Source organism: Dromaius novaehollandiae, chromosome 24 (assembly GCF_036370855.1).
Source record: "Dromaius novaehollandiae isolate bDroNov1 chromosome 24, bDroNov1.hap1, whole genome shotgun sequence".
In the NCBI taxonomy this organism is placed as follows: domain Eukaryota; kingdom Metazoa; phylum Chordata; class Aves; order Casuariiformes; family Dromaiidae; genus Dromaius; species Dromaius novaehollandiae.
Genome location: NC_088121.1, coordinates 6795280 through 6813721, shown reverse-complemented (window position 1 = coordinate 6813721; position 18442 = coordinate 6795280). Strand labels below are relative to the sequence as shown.

Genomic DNA, 18442 nt, shown 5'->3' with positions numbered 1-18442 from the left:
CGGCGGCCCCCGCTCGCCGGCCCCGCTCCCCGCAGGGGCTGCCCCGCGCTACGGCCCCCGCGGGGAACGAGGGGGCAGCGTCCCCCGGCGCCGGGCACCCCAGCCCCGCTGCAGCGGAGCCAGCTGCGGCCCAGGAGCCCGGGGCGGGGGGGCGCCCGGCCGGGGCCCGCGGCGAGCGGGGCCGCTGCGAGGTGTCCGGGGCGGCGGGGACCGGACCCCGGCGCCCCGCTCCTCCCGCCGCCGGGGGCGCTAGGGCCCGGCGCCGCCGCCGCCCCTGACGTCACACGGCCGCGCCGCCGCCCGCGCGGCTGCGGGGAGCAACGGTCGGCGGCGCGCGGCGGGGCTGGGGACGCGAGGCGGCAACGGTCGCCGGGGAGGCGGTAACGGTCGCCGCGGGGGCCCTTGGGACGGTGCGGGCGCCTGCGTTGGGGAGCGGGACGAGGGGGGCCGGCGGGCTGCGCGGGGTGGGGGGGGACGAGGGGAGCGGAGGGCTGCGCTGGGGCACGAAGCGCGGGCTCCGAGGTGCAGGGTGCAGCGCTGACCGCGGTGTTCCTGGCTCAGGGTGGGCGAGACAGAGGCACCAAGAAGTAGCGCTGCCGCTCCCGAAAGGCGTTGTCCTGCCGCGTGTCGAGGAGTGAGAGGAACGGGCGTGCGAGGAGGTGAAGCAGGAGGTTCCCCTGCTGGTTCTCCTTGCTCTGAGGCCGCGACTCCCAGGCCTGACACGAGCAAGGGCAGCCCCGCAGGAGGCCTGTGCTGGTTGTGCTGGGTTCGCTCAGGAACCCGCCTAATAGGCATCATCATTACAAAGTGATGTATTGCAAATTACATGATCTTGTCTCCTTTGTTTCCCTTCATCTTTTTGAAATTTCTCCAGTAAGAGTTTGCTAGCTTCCAAAAAGCATCACGAAGGAAGTGCAGACTGTTTTTCCTGGTGCCCACTCCTTGCCATCTCTCAGTGCTCTGTTTTATGCTGAAACAACAGGACCATTTTTTCTGAAAACTGCCTTTATATGTATATGGGAAGAAAATTCCAGTGAGTAGATGAACTTCTGCCAACTGCAATGTTGCTCCAGTCAGTTACTCCAAAACCTTAAGTCAAGGGAGTATTAAATATGTGGTGCTTAGGCCTAATCTTGTGACTGTACTTAAGGGTCGGTCTTTTGGGATGCTGTTGCCTTATCAGGGCCTCTGCTTAGGAAGGGAGGATGTCCAGGGGTGAGGATGTGAACCTAAACCTCTAAAAAACATAGATTCTTTATGCTGCTCTGATACAGACTTTTCTTACAAATTTGATAGTCACAGTGGCTGAGGTCCTAGAAAGTGTTTAAGTACCTTAATTCTTTTTTTTTTCAGCAGGTCATTAATATTCTAGAGGGCTTTTGTGTACAGTGATTAGATTCTGATTTTAAAAAAGGGAGAGGATAATGTCTCCTTGCAGCTGAAGCAACTTGAAAATCAGTCTGTGGCTTATCAGAGGCCTATGTAAGAAACCTGTGTTATCAAAGGGAAGCACAGTGCTGCCTGGAGGCATTTAAAGACACACGCAACGTATGAACAGTGGTGCTACTAGTGGTTAGAGTTTGCATGCATATAAAGAGCATGGATAAAATAATGAAACGAGTTAAAAGCATGTGATAGGAAAGGGAGCACGCTAGCTTAAAGCATGGGTGTTTAAGGTACTGACACAACTATATAAGGAAAGCTGAGCCCCAGTGTCTGCTGTTTGATTGTTGGTTCATGATATTCAGTTTGGCCATCTATTGTGTTGCCCTGAATAATTGTCAGGAATTTGTGTGACAAATTCCATGTTAAATTAACTTTGTGGCTCTGCAGGGTTTGGCTGTGTTGTGTGGTGCTGGTGGAAGATGCAGATCCTGGCATGAAACAAGCAATGTTTCATAGTGGTGTTGTGAGAAGGAACTTTTCAATTTTCTGGGTTTATATGTTAGAATAGGGTATAGGGGTTAGAAAAGATTGTGAGGTCTGTTAAGCTATTAGACCACTTCTGTGGCTTTTTAAAAACAAATACTATGTTTCCTGTGCTGTTAAAAAATGGTTTTCTAAGCTTCCATAAATATTAATTCTCTAGTCTTGGCAAAATGCATCAAAAAGGGAGGGAAACAATGAAGATCTGTAAACTGGACCAATTGTCTGTGGCTTTTTTTTTTTTTTTTAAAGAAAACCCAATTAAAAAAAGTAGAAATTAAATCTTGAGTAATCTAACACTGTTGAGGTTTGAGCCAGAACACAAAAATGCTGTCTTTTTGCACTGCTTGTGATTTTCAGGCCCATGTTTTTGGAATGAAGGGTGCTTAAATGTTTCCCAGTGTCCTTTTGTCAGGGCAGTGTTTGTATACTTGTCACTAAGTTAGAGGACAGTATATTCGCCTAAGCTCCATGGCACGAGGGAGGTGGGATGGTACCATAAGTCGACTATATTAAGACTATAAGAGCCCAAGGATAAACACAGTCATGGTGTGATTCCTTCCAGGTTCTTGGAAAGATGACCACTCTCACACGGCAGGACCTTAACTTTGGACAAGGTAGGATGTCGTGCTACGCTGTATGCTAGTATGCTTGTAAGGCGCCCTGTTTTTACTTGAGCTTATGCAATTGTTGTGAAGACAAAGCCAGTCTTATTTTGGAGGGTCACTCTACCCCTAAGCTTTCAGTACCTAAAGGGAAGGAAGCAAAGTTTATGCAGGGAAAGACTGTTTAACATATTGCTGTGTATGCTTCCCCCTCCCAGCCCACTTCATCTCTTTTGTTTTTCAGTTGTTGCAGATGTTCTTTCAGAATTTCTGGAAGTGGCTGTTCACCTCATCCTGTATGTCAGAGAGGTTTACCCCATTGGGATCTTCCAGAAGAGGAAAAAATACAATGTACCTGTCCAGGTGGGAGATTTTTCATGGAAGTAGATACCTATGTGGATAAGCAAAATAGCAGAGGTCAGTTAGCACACTCACCAGAATAAACTAAGTCACTGCCAACAGTTCTCTTAATGTGCAAACTCACATTCAAAGAATTCATTTGCTCTTAGAGAGGAAAACAGCCCTGTAGCTGAAAATATATGGCCCTACACACAGAACAAGCAGATCACAGCTAAGAGTAATAGAAGTCTGCTCTGGCTACGCACAGAAGTGTAACATAAAAGCATGCTGCCTAGGAAAGAAAGATGGTTCAACAGGTATACTTGTAGTGTAGGGTGAATGCTAGGGAGAAGCTTCCAAGCTAGCAGGGGCACAGGGAATAATATAACTGTGCAAGTGCAGTGATCTGTCTCAGCTAATTAACCCTTCCATGAAAGATTTACTGGTTTGCATTGGCAACCTAGTTTTGAAAAATTCCATCTGAAGCATGAATCCAGGGCCCTGCAACACACCAGCAGTTCTGTCTACAGCTTGCCATTGGCCTGATTCATATCAGGACACAGTACTAACTATTCACTGTATTTGCTACAGATGTCCTGCCACCCAGAGCTGAATCAGTACATCCAGGACACTCTGCACTGCGTGAAGCCATTGCTCGAGAAGGTGAGATCACATAAAGGACCTAGACCATGCAAGTATGCTGCAAATAGCTTTGACAGAAAAAAAAAAAGAACATAAATACTTCTAAATTTGCATTTAGAAGTTTACCATACACAAAACTAGCTTATACATAAAACTAGCTAAAAAAGTTAATGACAAAAACAAAACATAACATCCATCACGCTTCCTTGCAGTTAAGGCACTACCTTGCTGCTGAATACTGGCATTTAGCTGCATCTGATGCATACACGAGGCTACACATCTATATATTTTCTACTATACTGTCCTACAAATTAACTTAAATATATTCAAAAGCAAAATACTAAGTTTAAGCACCCACTCAGCAGAGTAGTTTGTTGTAAGCCAACGGGGCTACATATGAAAGCAGAGGTAGGTTTGAAGTCTAGGTTTGGTGTGGGAAAGGCATGACCATATGGAGCATTACATGATGTAGGATGCAAGCAGAGCTGGCACACTCTGCTCTTTACAGACAATACAATACATATATAAATAGAAATAAGAAGTTTTACAGTAATTCAAATTGCAATTGCAGTAATTCAAAGCTGCTCTATTTCGCCAATGGTCTAAGCACAGATGAACTTAGCTCTCATCATCCATTCCCAAGTGATGCAATAAGATGGCTGTACACTTCTTTCTTCCAAAACACTATCTAGAGAAATGTACTATTTTCTGCAATTTATAGTCCTAGGACTTTGAGATAAGCTAGCAGTTTAACATCTATGGAGGTGCTTTGCTATTTTTCTAATCAGTCAGAATAATCTAACAGCACTAAAGGTCCAGATAACTGCTAGTGCTGTGTGATCTGGTTGTAGGAAGTACCTGAAGCACAGTGAGGGTGGAAGATTAGGGCTGTTTTAAGGGAGGGCTTTTTCTAACTATATTTGTTCTTGCAGAATGATGTGGAAAAAGTTGTAGTTGTAATCCTGGATAAAGAGCACCACCCAGTGGAGAGATTTGTCTTTGAGATCACCCAACCACCTCTTCTTTCCATTAGGTAAAGTGTCCTGCTTTGCCTGCCCGTGGGCACCCAAGGCTTGCTTCTGCAGCTCTGTTCTGGAAGCAGCTCTGAGTCACAGTACGTTGCTGCATGTACATAACTGTCTCCTCAACAGTTCAGAGTCCCTGCTGTCTCACGTGGAACAGTTGCTCCGTGCCTTCATCCTGAAGATCAGCGTATGCGATGCTGTGCTTGACAACAATCCCCCAGGTAAGCGTGTGTCTGTGTGCCCGGGAGCATGGCATCACTTGACTTGAGACAAGTACAGGTAGCCTCTGAATCCTAATAGTTGTCCCCCGAGCTGGAGCATGCCATTCCTCTTGCAGGTTGCACCTTCACAGTTCTGGTTCACACACGGGAGGCAGCCACACGGAACATGGAAAAGATCCAGGTGATAAAGGTGAGTGATGTCTTTGGCTGCCTGAACGCATGCGAGAGCTGTAGAGCAAAGAATGGAAATTAAGGAGTTTGGGCATTTCTAACTTAAGGGTACTAGACCATTTTGAATGTTAACTTCATAGGATGCAATTCCTTCCAAGTTTATTAAAAAGGTTTATGCCAGCAAGGTAACTGAGCACCTCCATACACTAGCCACCAATCACAGACAATAGCTGCTTTGATGCCTGAACTAGAACGTAACAATACTTTAGTTAGCATGTAATGCCAGCTTTGTCACCTTCAGTACTCTGAAGTATAGAGTAGATGGTTCAAATCTCAGTAAAACTGAGCCCTGATCCCAAATCTACTATAGGTGGATGGATGATTCTTGTACATATATACATATCATGTGTGTATATAAATCTTAGCATTCCCTTGATATAAGCAGTGGGTTTTGGTTGTACAAAACCATTTATCTTTCAGGAAACTGTGTGCCTAGCACTTTCTAAAACATAGATTTTACCTAAGGATCCTTGCTTAGGAACAAAGCAGCAGTCCTGCAGACACAGGCAATAAAGCTAAGGAAATATAAAATTGTTTCAAAGGGAAGTCTGCTCTGTACTGCTTAGTAACGGAACTGATACCATACTAAACAAACATCTAAACTTGCAAGCCAGGACAGCTTCTGTTAAACAGGTAAATCCATGCCATGAGCATCTTGGGATTGCAATTAAATGTAGTAAGTACAGCATGCTAGCTCAGCACAGGTAAGGCTTTCAAAGGAGTGAGGTGTCACCCTTGGGATAAATGAGTTAATAATTGTGCTGTCATTATAGTGCAGAAATCAATGCTGAGAACTGGAGCCTGAGTCTCAGGGCCAAAAACTGTACAACTGTTTAAGTTACACTTTTAGGGGCAGTTCTTGAGTTACCTTCAACAGTCACTTGTTTGTTTCTTCCCTCAGCCACTAGTGCTGTCATTTATTTAATGCTGACCTAGCACTGAGAAAGAGATCACCTTGCAGTGTCAGCCAGCCTATGTTAATGAAGCACCTTGTGTTCCTGCCCCCAGGATTTCCCATGGATCCTTGCCGATGAACAAGATGTGCACATGCATGACCCACGGCTTATTCCGCTGAAGACTATGACATCTGATATCTTAAAGGTGAGCAAAGCACTAGCCCAGGAGGTGGCTAAAGCCACATGTAGCTTTAAGTTTTGTCTATTATGATGCCAGCTGTGCAGTTATCCATGGAATAACAGCTTAGTAACACTGAGCAGGAGCTTAGAGATGCTCTGCGTCAGTAATCAAAGGGCAAGATTTTTCCTAATGAAATAGGAAGCCTGGTTAAGGTAGGAATTCCTATTTAGTCTGTTGCAAACTTCTCCATTCACCTACCTGGACATGAAGCAGAAAACTGATGCTTGCTTCTCTCCTCCAGATGCAGCTATATGTTGAAGAGCGAGCCCACAAAGGCACCTGACTGCAGCTCTTCCTCACCTTCGAGCCTCATCAGATCTTCCAGTGGAATCAGATACCTTACCAACTATACCTAGATAACAAGTCTCATCAGCTGGCCTTCTGGGTGAATGTAGAGCAGCTGCTGCCTCTTTATTTCAAGTGCGCTTACCACTGTATATAGAACTGACTTGGAATGCGGAGCCAGAGTCTGTTCCCATGTACATGTGTGAGAGTGAGTACAGGTTTTGTTACAGCGAGTCCCTGGGCATAGGGGGCAGGATGAAGCTGGCTGCAGTGTGCATTCAGTGCTTCGTACAAATCCACTTTAGCCTTAATTAGGCATCTCCATTGCACACTGGTAGTGATATACAGGGGTCTGTTGTGGCCCCACTAGAGCAATGGACTCGCACCACAGGTGAGTGAGGCCTTAGGCAGTATCCACGGTGACTGTCCTAAGCAGTTTTCAATAAATATTAAGTTTTATGCCAGTAGAACTAGGCTGAGTTCTATCCAACCCAGCCTCCCCTTGGTGAGAAAGTAACTGCTCTTTGTATTTATATGGATCTTTTACCACTTTTCCATACCTTTTCTGGAATGTGGCTGGGATCTGTCAGTTCTGTGACAGGCTAAACAACCAGTCTCTCCCCTTTCCTCAGGGGAACTTTCACTTAAGAGTGGGGTTAGCAGGGAGGAATTTGCCTGCCAGCCCAGCAAGGACACCTGCCAAACATCCCAGTCTTAACAGACCAGACAAAGAAAAACACCATTATCCTGCACCTATCAAAGGAGATGGAAGAGGGCCTTAGCATTGGTTCTGTGTACACAGGAGTGGAAGAGGAGTCCATAGTTTTGAGCTGAGCTTATTGGTAAGACACTTTGATAAGACAGCCAGCATAGACCCTCCCTGCCTCCTCCAAGAAATAAGTGAGGAACAAACATTTAAGTCATTTGCTGCTTTAACTTTTTATATGGTGTTAAACTGTTTAGTACAAGCCAAGTGCTTTGGTAGTACAAAGATAGCAAGGAAAAAGCCAAGCACAGTCAAGTTCCAGCTTGTAAAAGGCACTTAGGTTGTAAGGTACCCACCTGTAAGGGATTCCTTACCTCCTCTTTCCCTATTTATTCAAATAAATGTGGGCAGTATGTGGACAGGTAAGACATCATTTTGCTCAAATATACGTAATTTGTTACAACTTCTGTAAGCATCAGCAAGACAGCACTTACTAAAAAGGCTTGACAGTTTCCTTGTACTATCAAAGAGGTCTGATGTGAAAGACATGTTTATACACACAATTAAACTGAAACAGGAAAATACTATACAAAACAAGTGTCTCCATAGCAGAGCCCTTAAAAACAGGGTCATAATCTGAACTAAAATATTTTAGCCCTAGCTTTCATAAATTCTATAGACAAACCAGAAAGGGTTTCCATTTCTTAAGACTTGCATCTTTGTGCTACAGCCAAACATTATTACTACAAAAGACAGATGTCATATTTAATTGTCCTAGGCTTTGTCCTATGGAAAGACACTAGGAATTGCACTAACATCCATGGTGCAGGAGGAGGAAAGGTGAAGACAGAAGTCCTTCCAAAGGGCTGGGCCTGCAGAAGTCCTGCTGTGAACAAGGAGAGCTAGCTGCTTGTATTCCAGATCAACCACGCAAGACAAAGCCAGGACACACACCCAGAGAGTACAAATATAAGTGCACCTGAGTCCACCTGGTTACAATCCTGAGGTAAAAAAACATTTATATGGTGTCTTCATAATAACGTCCAGGGCCCAATGGTGATGCTGCTGTTTGTCACTCTGATCCCATACCATCCTGCCCAGAATTGGGTGTCTTGGCCTCCATGTTGAAACCAGATGTAACGAACTCCAGCTGGGTAATTGTGGAAGGTGTGAGAAATCTGAGGGGAAAAAAAATTATCTTGCCTAAGTAAACCAACACTGACCTTGAAGCTAGGACAACTACAGAAAGAGCCCTTTTCTCTGGATAAGTTCATTCCAAAATATCCTTTAATGAAAGTGCTTATCATACCTTTCTGAGGGAAAGGCACACCTGTATTTTGTTGCCCTCTGTCCTAAAATCCTCTCCAAGCCAAACATAGGAATCAAGCTTAGTGTTACATATTTGTCATAAACAATAGGGAATCTACAGCCATTTAAAACTAGTGTAACATTTAGCAGTGTAGGAAACAAGTGTCTGCAATACTTTAAATGAAGTCCACACAATAGTTTAAAACAGTTTTTTGGTCCAGTTAAAAAAAGAAGAATTAGGCTTTGTCTAAATAAGTTATAGCAGCATAAATAAAGATAGGAACACTTAAAAGGGCTAAGTTAAAACACAACAGAAGCACAGAATGCTTTAGAAACCCCTGGGTACCTACAAACCTAGCCTAGCTCTTCTATTCCACTACTGCTTTTTCAGTGTTGTCAGAAGTAAGGACTCATTTACCTTTCCTCTTAATTCAGTAGAAGCCAGAGAGCAGAGAGAGCAGGTCTACTTGGGACTATTAGCTAGAGCTGCAAGATTAAGTGTCAGAATACCGCTGCAAAGCTGCTTACCTCTCTCCACATCGCATCACTCCACTGCTCTATAACCACGGGCTCAGGGTGGAACTCCTCCAGGACGATATAATCTTCAGAGAGCAGCCTCACGGTAATTTCGTAACGGCACCCACAGTCAAACCTGGCAGCATACCTGGAGAGGCAAAGAGGAATCAAGCAGCAGGGTTGTACTCACACAGCCTCCAATTATCTTTGGCATTCAGAAACAGTCTCCAAGGGAATCCTATGCATAGGAAAAGGAATGTCATCGCCATAGCTGTGGAGAAACCCTAGAACTTCCAACTATCCCGTCCTTCACAGAATTATCACCTCCTTCCAGCCTACTGAATAAACCCTGCTTGAGAGCTACAGTCCCAAACAATGAAGATCTATTTCTTACAGCATGAAAAGCTTCAGGAGTCCCAACTTCTATCTAAGTCACATAATGCCAGAAATTCTAGTTTTCAATGCACATGCTTACCAGTCCTTGACTACAATTTCAGGCCGTTTCTCATCCATCAGCTCATTCCAGTATCCTTCATTCTTCAAGGTAATAAGTTGAGACTTGAAGCATGGCCTGCAACACACACAGAAGTATTTGTAACTTCACAAAACACATTTCTTGTCCCTCCACACTTTCCAACAGCTTTGCTCTCATAAAAAGCCCACCCAGATCTAGATGGTCCACAAGGCTGACACGGCCAAGGCATACCTCTTTCTGTAGCCAGAAGCGCACAAGGAAGCAAATAAATTGGTTAGCTTTACTTCCATGCAAAAGGAAGAGTTACCTACAAGCTGGATTAACAAGGGTTTCTCTACTTATATAGCATATATGGTTAATGGGAAACAGCTATATAAAGAATGTAAAAGTAACTAAAGCTCCTGTGGACAGCTTTTATTGCAAGCTGTTAACATGACAAACACCTAGCACTCTTGCACATTAGAGTTCTGTCCTTGTCAGGTAACTGCATCTAATCAGTCTGTCAAACCTTTCCGCAAACCTTAACCTTTGCCCGTTACCTTTGGTAGAAGACAAGCAGGGATCCCATATTCATTATCACTACTATTAAAAAGTTACAGAATATTCTTGGTAGGGACAGGGATTTAGCACTTCGTGCAATTAACTCCCTCAGCAGTTACCTGTCTATTTAGAGTAACTAAAGAGTTAAGCAAGCATCTTCCTTTTCCTATATGAGGGCTAAGGATCATCAACTGGCCTCAAACTTTCTGGCCCTAGTGCCTTTGCAGACAGGGAGGAAGAAGCAGGTCTCTTCCTCCAGCTCTAGATCACGTGAGTCCAGTTCTTACCCAAACGAAGTGACAAAATACTTGTGTACTTTTGGATCTGGCATCTCTCTCCCAAGAGGTCCAGGCAGCTCCTCAATCCTCCATCTATCTCCCTCGTTATTATCAAGTTTCCAGTGCCAAAAACTCTCTACAAAACATGGATACCACAAAGACCGTTAGGATCTCACTTCAGTTTTCCACAGGATCTCTGCTTTCATTAAACAGTCAACTATAAAAGAAAACTAGGAATCCACATCAAAAAAATTTTCCCGATATGCATTTTTCCCTACAGCTTAGACTTCTGTCAGTACATTGCCATTACTTTTAACATGGCTGTCAGCAACCGGGACAATTAGCAGCAGCTTTTTAACCACATCAGAAACTCAAAACCAGTAATGAAGCAGAATCACTGCAGTGAGATGTTTTAGCTGAAAAAAATATTTCCCAGCTGCCCAAGTATTTAGTCCCAATAGTGACAGTTTTATTATCATATCATTTCTACCTACAGTGCAAATTAATATTCACTGTTCATAGTACCTTAGTGACTCCAGAGATTTTTCTGGTCTCAGCCATGGACACATTTACCGATACTTATTTTACCCAAGATGGCTTCACCTGCAGATGTTTCCTTGTCAATCTGCCCTACTACAGCTCCATCAGTAGCTGAACAGTCCCACAGCACCAGCAACACTTGAGACACCAACTTTCCGACTGCTAGGAAACTAACCTTCTACTATAATTAATAATAAAAACAAACCTTCAGCGCAGGGATTTTTGATCAAGTTTCTCTTCAAGTTGCAGAGCATATAGAAGATCTTCCAATCAGAGATGCTTCTGTCCGAATTCTGAGTATGAAACCCCTCCCGCTGGCACTTCCGCTTCCATAGGGTGGTTAGATCCACCACGTATCGCCACTGGGTGCAGACCAGTCTGCAGGCGCAGATCAGGTCCTGGGCTGGGAGCATGGAAAGCAACTCCACCAGCACATCTTCTGGAAGGTCAGAAATGGTTGTCATCACAGACCAACAGCTTCAGTTACTAGGGCTGTAAGTGTATGGAATGAAAAACTTCCGGGCACCTACAGTACAGAGAGGTCAAGAAAAAAAAATAGATTTTTACTAGTTGTTAACAAAAACAATCAGGAAAACATACACCACAGGCTGAAGGGTTGAACGGTTGAACTCGGAGGCCCGAGCAGGACAGCTGTGCAGCAGGCGACAGCCCGGATGAGCACCAGGGCAGCCCATGCTCCCCGGCTCCCCCCGCCAGCGCCCCCGGCCCAGCCAGCCCCACCTGGACTGCGCCTGCCCGTGCTCCCGGACATGGATGTCGGGCTGCGCCGCCTTCCGCAGCAGGCGGAGCATGGGGCGGGGAGCCGGGCAGGAGGTGGGGCTGCCCCCACCCCCGCCCCGCCGAGCCAGACCTCCTGGCCCCGGCCGCGGGCAGGGGTCCGGCCACCTGGGAACGCCGTGCGCCTGGGGGCCTCCTCCCACAGCTCCCGCAGGGAGGGAGGGAGCCTCGCGGGGCACGGCAGCACCGCCGGCCCCTGCGTTCACCCCCGGCAGGACGGCGGGGACCACCGAGGCGGCGGACGCGCCCTCCCGACGCTCAGCCAGCAGCTCAGCAGCGGGGCCGGGACCCCCCCGCATCCGCGGGGCAGCGCTGCGGCCGTGCCGGCGCTGACACAGGAGCCAATAGGCACGGGCAGCGGGGCGGCGGGGGCGGGACGCCGCCCTTTATGAGGGCCGCCCGCCGTGCCCGCGCTCCCCTCCGGCTCGGCTCCCGGCCTGCGACGAACCTGCGGCTGCCCGCGAAGCGGCACCCAAGGTAGGAGCTCTTGGCATCGCTGCTCGGCTTTCCTCCTTGCGGGCTGCTGGGGCTGGCCGCGCTGGGAGGGATGCCGGGCTCTGAGGATGCTGCTGCAGCGCCCTGTGCCGCAGGCTCTGTTCAGTCCGCTTCAAAACCCTGCCCATCTCATCCCTGCTGTGCAGCAAGTGTGGGAAAATCCACAGGGAAGAGGGTCAGGACAGGGGCAGGCAGCCAGTTTGTGTCCCAAACACTGCAAGAGAAAGCAGCTACCCCAAGAGGCCCTGCCGATGGTAGCTCTCGCTGGTGGTAGACCAACATTAAGGTACCAAGAACAGGAGTGGGAAAGGAAAGACAGTCGGGACCTTTGCCCTTACAGGGTTTGTGGGAAATCCTTGCTAAGCAAGGAGAGGTGATGCTCTGTCACCAGGTGGGGCCTAGTGAAATTCCTGCGGGAGATGAAGTTAGCACAATATTTCTGTGACATTGTTACCCTTCAGCGCTGTGATAGGGGGTTGGGGTGGGGGGATGCTAGATGGGAAATCACTAGTAAAATCCCCATAAAAGCTAGGGAATTTTAAATGACTGTTGTCCTCTATCTGCAGTGCGGATAGAGGACATGATAGCTCTGCATCTGGAGCATTTAAGATTTAGGATGCTGTTATTTCAGTGACTCCCTATTTCTTTCCTCCCTTGCTAGATTTAGCACAGCAGTATTTCTCCAAGTGGCATATGTCAGGGATATTTCACCTGCTCTGTTCCTAATGCTGTCCTAGGCTTATAATGATTCACTCCTGAGGAGTTTGGCTGTGCCTGTGCAATTCACTGCAGCCTCAGCTTCCCAGCACCAGGACTCAGCTGAGTTAAAAGCAGCGTCATGGTGCATCCCACACTGGTGACTTGGGGCCCGGAATGTGCACACTCATCTTTGCCTATTCCTACAGCACCTGGTCCTGAGACTTGGGCAGCAGAGCAGAATTAGCACATGAGGTAAAGCACATACTTCCAGCTTCACTGCTAGAGTTAGGGCCCTAGGAAAAGGAAGAATAGGGGATCTCAACCGAGTTCTTTTCAGTTATAACCCATGCTCAGACCTAAGGCTCATGACTAAGGAGATTAAGTGCCAGCCTCTGGAGGCAAGGGCTTTCAGGCATAGAACCAAACTCTGCAAGTAGGATTTGCAGGATACCTACCCATCACTGGTATTTGGGTACCACTCTGCAGCATTTGTTATCAATCACGATCTTACAAAGGCAGAACAAGCACCCAGATGCCTGCAGCATTCCCGCTGCAAGTGAGGTCATTACTGTGACTAGGAACCAGATTTTTGCAGAGGCAGATTTGTAGGACCAATTCCAGGCGAGCTGTAAAGCTGCACAAAGTGTCAGCATCCTTAAGGTTCATCCCAGACTCTTAACTGCCAAACTGCCTACAGTTGCCTATGTCAGTTACTTACATTTTGTGGATGGATTTTATGGATGTGGAAGGGCTTCACCTAGGTCATAAAATATTAACAATCTACTCTCATGCTTCAGGGTGTTAAGTCAGCAAGGGTCAGGAGGCCTTGAGGTTAGGAAGCAATCCACATGCTCTGAAATCATGCTTTGATGCACCTGCCTTTTGGATGAACATGTTCATTTTCCCTTTCTCTAATCCATCAGTTTGACATCATTGGGGGTGGGAAACCCCAAAACTGGTGGGCCACTGGTCTGTTCCTGCATCACTAGTCCTTTCCCCACTTTTTCTCAGAAAGCTCCATCCAGCCTGGCCCAAAGATGGAGTCCCTCCCTGAAGCAGTCCTGATCAGGATCCTGGCCTCCATACCTGCAGCGGACTTGGTGCTGGTGTGCCGCCTGGTCTGCTGCCAGTGGAAGAACCTGGTGGATGGAGCTGCACTTTGGATCCTCAAGTGCCAGCAAGAAGGCCTCACTGGAGCAGAGTCACAAGAGAGTGCAGAGAATTGGCAAAACTTCTACTTCCTGAGTAAAAAAAAGAGGAATCTCATCAAGAACCCATGTGGTGAAGGTGAGACATGAGCATAACAAGCCCCAAGACACTGCAGAGAAGGCAACTCACTGAAGATTGGGCATCTCCAGGCTTTTTGAAAGATCTTAGTTGGCACCAGGTTGCAATATTTTCTTCTTGCCCAAGAAAAGTACATGCAGCCAAATCACTTAATAGGCATAAAGGCATCCTAGCAAATCAGCCTTCGCAAGGGGCTCTACTTGACATCAGCTTTATATAAGCCCTTATTAGGATCTGAATTAAGTTTGAGACAGACAAAAAAAGCATCCTTTTCAGAACCCTTATCCAGGGCAGCAACAGCAGTGACATCTGGGTTTCCAGATTACTTGGCGCCAAACCATTACAGGAAAGATGAAGCCCTCCCCTACTCAGGGGCTATTCTGGCCTTAGCTCAAACCTCTCAGGCTTCCCTCCCTGCAGCAGGCTCAGGCAAGTCTCATTTGTGCCTCCTTACTACAACCTGCATTACTTAGCTGGGCACATAACCCTTTAGCCATTAATTTGATAATCCATGAGATTTGTTTGGTAAATCTACAAGATGTTTAGCTATAAGCAGCAGTAACCAAGCCTTACAACCCAAGCAACAACCAATAAGTCTCCATATTTCACACATCAGCAGGCAAAAACAAACATCAACATAACTTCTCCATTGTGTTTACAGGTGATTTTTCTGCAAGCTTTTTCAACATTCAAGTTCCCTCTGGCTAAGGCCAGAAAAGCCCAGTGTTTAAGGGCACATTGCTTCTAGAAATACCACTTAGCAATTTAGGTTTGTACTACAAACCTTCAAAGTTGCAAAATGTCACACAGAGGAACAGCACACAAGGAGTTCAAAATGAATCCCAACTACTTGCTTACCAAAAAAAAGGAATAGGCATCTTCTCCCCAGGCTACTTCTATATTATAATGCTGACAGTTCAGAATACCTAGTTGCACTGGAGTATTTTCTTAAATAACCCCTCACACTCATAGCCATTTTGGTGGCAGGAAATGTTAAAGTTTGTGTTCAACCAGATCAAAGCTGTTTACCTGACTTCTACTTAACATCTCTGTAGTCCATGTATAGAATGAGCACTGTATCTAACATACCTTTCACAAGCAAGAGAAAGGTCCCACTGGGAGGCAGTGAGGTTCTCCAGGCCAACAGAGACTGATGCAATAGATTCTCTCTTTTCTGCCATTTGCAGAAGACTTACAGTACTGGGGAGAGGTGGAGAATGGAGGTGATGGCTGGAAAATTGAAGAGCTCCCTGGGGACTTTGGGAAAGAATTTCCTAGTGAAGAAGTCCATAAATACTTTGTTACATCCTATGAGTAAGGCTGCTTTCTTCTCTTATTCAGGGAAGGGGACAATTTTGCTTCTTCCAGCCCCAGGAGGGGTTGTGCTACCAGTTAATTTATTGTGTTTCAGGTGGTGCCGGAAGTCTCAGGTCATTGATCTTAGGGCTGAGGGCTACTGGGAAGAGCTGATGGACACAACCCAGCCTAAAGTTGTAGTGAAGGACTGGTAAGTAGCAAGCATGCCCTGGACAGCAGAGAGTATCAAGAATGAGGAGGAAAGGCATATACCTGCATTAGGCCTTAAAACCTCAGCTGTTACCCCACTGCATCCCTTGGTGTCATTCTACATGTAGGGCAGGGCTAGAACTCAGCTTAGAGTTGCTGGCAGCTCTCGCAAGCTTAAAACTGTTGGTACACACAGCCTCCAAAGACCAGGTCCCTCTTGTGAATGAGGGGAGGGGATAGGTTGGGGTAAGAACTGCTCCAGATTTCCACCTCTGCCAACCTCATCAGGTTGCTGGCACCTTGGTTTGAGCCCACCCATTGCTGCCGTTCAGCAGGGCTCTTGTACTGTGTCTCTTTGCTAAATTCACCTAGGCAAAATTGGCAGCTCAGGTCTCCCCTGCAGGTATGCAGGACGCAGTGATGCTGGCTGCCTTTATGAGCTTTGCGTGAAGCTGCTCTCAGAGAACGAGGATGTGCTGGCCGAGTACAAGAGTGAAACTATTGCCATCCCACAGGACAATGACGCTGACTGGACTGAGGTGAGTTGCAGACAGGGGCTGGGCAGGGGACACCCAGTCTGCATGAGTCAGGAATGTTTTACAAGCAGATGGAAGCAGCGTATGTTCTCCTGGAAGAAGATAGAGAGCTCTGGCTTGTGTTCTGTGGAGCAAGGGATTTTACTATTAGACTATCTTATATAAAGTTTGGAAATTCACTAAGTCACCACAAGTTTGTGGGAGTGGAAGGAGATGCCCAACTAGGAAAGGGCTTAAGTGGCCTCTGAAAAATCACTGGGATCAAAGCTCCTCCCAGTAACTCTTTTCCCACTGTAACTGTCCTCATTGTTACCCAGCCTGGTAGCTATAGCTGAGGTCGCCAGGGATTGAAGGCTCTCTGCACAAGAGAAAGGTAGATTCATGGTGGTTTGACACTCACCAACAACCATTTTCTCTCTCACCCCAAAGATCTCCCACACCTTTTCCAGCTATGGGCCTGGGGTACGCTTTGTCCGCTTTGAACATGGTGGCCAGGACACGCTGTTCTGGAAAGGATGGTATGGCGTACGTGTTACCAACAGCAGTGTGACAGTGGAGCCGTAGCCATGCTGAACTGGGTCCTGCTCGCTAGAGTCAGCTTCCCCCAGGACATCCCATGGGCTTTGGATGGTTTCTGCATGGTGCTGCTTCCAGGCCGTAAAGCATATTACTTGTGTGAATGTGTGCGCCAAATGCAGGGGGTGACCAGTCTTTCTTCAAGGGGAGTACGCAAAGAATGGAAAGAGATTCATGAGTGCACATTAGACTGAGCTTCGCCATTTGCACTGATGTTCTGTCAGACACGGGATCACCTAGAAATCCTGCAGACCTTACTTCTTTGGGCAGGTATCACCTCAGCCATTCAGCCACTATCCCTAACACCCAGCCAGAGCTAGGCACTCCCTTGTCTGCTTCCTAGACTTGGACACTATTAACTATGAGGAGACTTTGGGCTTATTTCCAGAAGTTAAAGAAAGAAGAAAACAGGAAAATACAGTCCTTGAGTCTCAGAACTGAACCAGAAGACCCAGAGCCCTGTACCCTCTCTGCCCAACTGCTTCCATGACCTATAGTGAGCATCCTAGCTTCTCCTATCTATTAACTGTGGATGCCATTGCCTGCCTCACACAAGCTGTAGCTTGTCTGCCAAGTGCTGTTCTGGGTTCCTGTTTTAGTATTTAGTGGTGATAATGCAAAGCAACAAGGATTGGACCTTTGTCTCTTACACTGCTCCCAACATTCATTTGTTAGGAAAACTTAGGAACTGAAAGGACTCTGGTATCCACCTCAGGGCTTCATTTGGCACTCAAACAGAGGGCAACTGAGAATACTACCCTGGAAAGAGACAAAAGATCTTAGGGAAATAGGTGAGCAAATTGGGGAAAGGGCCCAGGGACAAATAAAAACAAGTTCATTTACCCCTTCCTGCCCTCTGCATACTGCACACAAGCACCCTTGGTCAAATCCAGCATGGCTCTCTGCAGACAGGAGATTGCTGCAACATTCTCCATACAAAAAGCTGCTGTTCAGCTCCACTTGATCTCAGTTGCCCCTGACTAGTTAACAGTGTTTGCAAAAAGTACACATCTGCCTTTGCTCTGTATGCTCACCAACAAGACAGCACATCATACATACTCCCACTAGCACTTCTTGATACCACTTAGGGCTGTGAGCCACCATGCTGAACAGAGATACCTAAGCTTCCCTGAGCCATGTCCATCCCCTCCAGTCAGTCCTCTCGGGACAGCAGGGCTGATGTTCCCTAAAGATGCGTGTTTCCATTTTTGTCTGAACTGCCAGGGCAGAGTATATACTTGAATGCCACTTTGCATCAAAGTGCACCATTACAAATGCAACATTAGCCAAAGGTGAGAGCTTCTGAGGTGGTCACTTCATACATGCTCGCTTCATCAGGCTTTCTGCAAACTGCATGCCTAGGGCACTGGCCTTCCAAACTACAACCATGCCAAGCCAGAGTCCAGGTGAATACAATAAATGACAGTTGTGTGGACCTTTCCTTGTGTACTGGGTGTTTGTGTCCTGTGCTTTCCCCTTGCAGTGAAGGTCAGCAGGTCTTATCCAAAGATTAGGAGTCATATCTTGCATGATACCATGAGCCTTCTGGAAAAAGGTACATGCTCTGCTCCCTCCCAGCAGCCTGAACCTGTCAGAAGCATTTGATACGCAGCAGGTGTGCAAATCAGCAGCAGGCAGATGTGCACTTAAAATGTAGTGGGAACTCATACAAGGCATGGAAGGGGTCCAGGAAGGCTCCTATACAGTCCAGCCCTGACGGACACCCTCCAGGTCATCTGTAAACATAGCTCTATTGTAGCCTTGGTTCTGA

The 18442-nt window shown here is 46.9% G+C and overlaps 3 protein-coding genes across 8 annotated transcripts; 2 read left to right on the top strand and 1 right to left on the bottom strand.

Annotated features, from left to right (window-relative positions):
* Positions 1-243: 243 nt before the first annotated feature.
* MAD2L2 (mitotic arrest deficient 2 like 2) lies at positions 244-7701 on the top strand. 5 transcript variants are annotated; one of them, XM_064525613.1, is made up of 10 exons: positions 244-380; positions 875-1033; positions 2492-2543; positions 2776-2894; positions 3462-3533; positions 4445-4545; positions 4664-4758; positions 4875-4948; positions 5998-6090; positions 6368-7701. In XM_064525613.1, the coding sequence occupies exons 3-10, from the start codon at positions 2504-2506 to the stop codon at positions 6407-6409; spliced, it is 636 nt and encodes a 211-aa protein (XP_064381683.1). In that variant the 5' UTR covers positions 244-380; positions 875-1033; positions 2492-2503; the 3' UTR covers positions 6410-7701. The 5 variants fall into 5 exon arrangements, with proteins under 5 accessions (XP_064381683.1, XP_064381682.1, XP_064381680.1 ...); XM_064525612.1 differs by lacking the exon at positions 875-1033 and having other exon boundaries at positions 244-410; XM_064525610.1 differs by lacking the exon at positions 875-1033 and having other exon boundaries at positions 245-380.
* On the bottom strand, positions 7332-11622 carry LOC112980542 (F-box only protein 6-like). Its single transcript, XM_026095470.2, has 6 exons — positions 11516-11622; positions 10980-11300; positions 10244-10370; positions 9417-9512; positions 8954-9089; positions 7332-8295 (listed from the first exon to the last, which is right to left on the bottom strand). The coding sequence occupies exons 2-6, from the start codon at positions 11236-11238 to the stop codon at positions 8149-8151; spliced, it is 765 nt and encodes a 254-aa protein (XP_025951255.1). The 5' UTR covers positions 11239-11300; positions 11516-11622; the 3' UTR covers positions 7332-8148.
* Position 11623: 1 nt separating this feature from the next.
* On the top strand, positions 11624-18106 carry FBXO2 (F-box protein 2). Of its 2 annotated transcripts, XM_026095472.2 has the most exons (7): positions 11784-12049; positions 12973-13018; positions 13778-14053; positions 15241-15367; positions 15465-15560; positions 15963-16098; positions 16525-18106. In XM_026095472.2, the coding sequence occupies exons 3-7, from the start codon at positions 13804-13806 to the stop codon at positions 16657-16659; spliced, it is 744 nt and encodes a 247-aa protein (XP_025951257.1). In that variant the 5' UTR covers positions 11784-12049; positions 12973-13018; positions 13778-13803; the 3' UTR covers positions 16660-18106. The 2 variants fall into 2 exon arrangements, with proteins under 2 accessions (XP_025951256.1, XP_025951257.1); XM_026095471.2 differs by lacking the exon at positions 12973-13018 and having other exon boundaries at positions 11624-12049.
* The last annotated feature ends 336 nt before the right edge of the window (positions 18107-18442 follow it).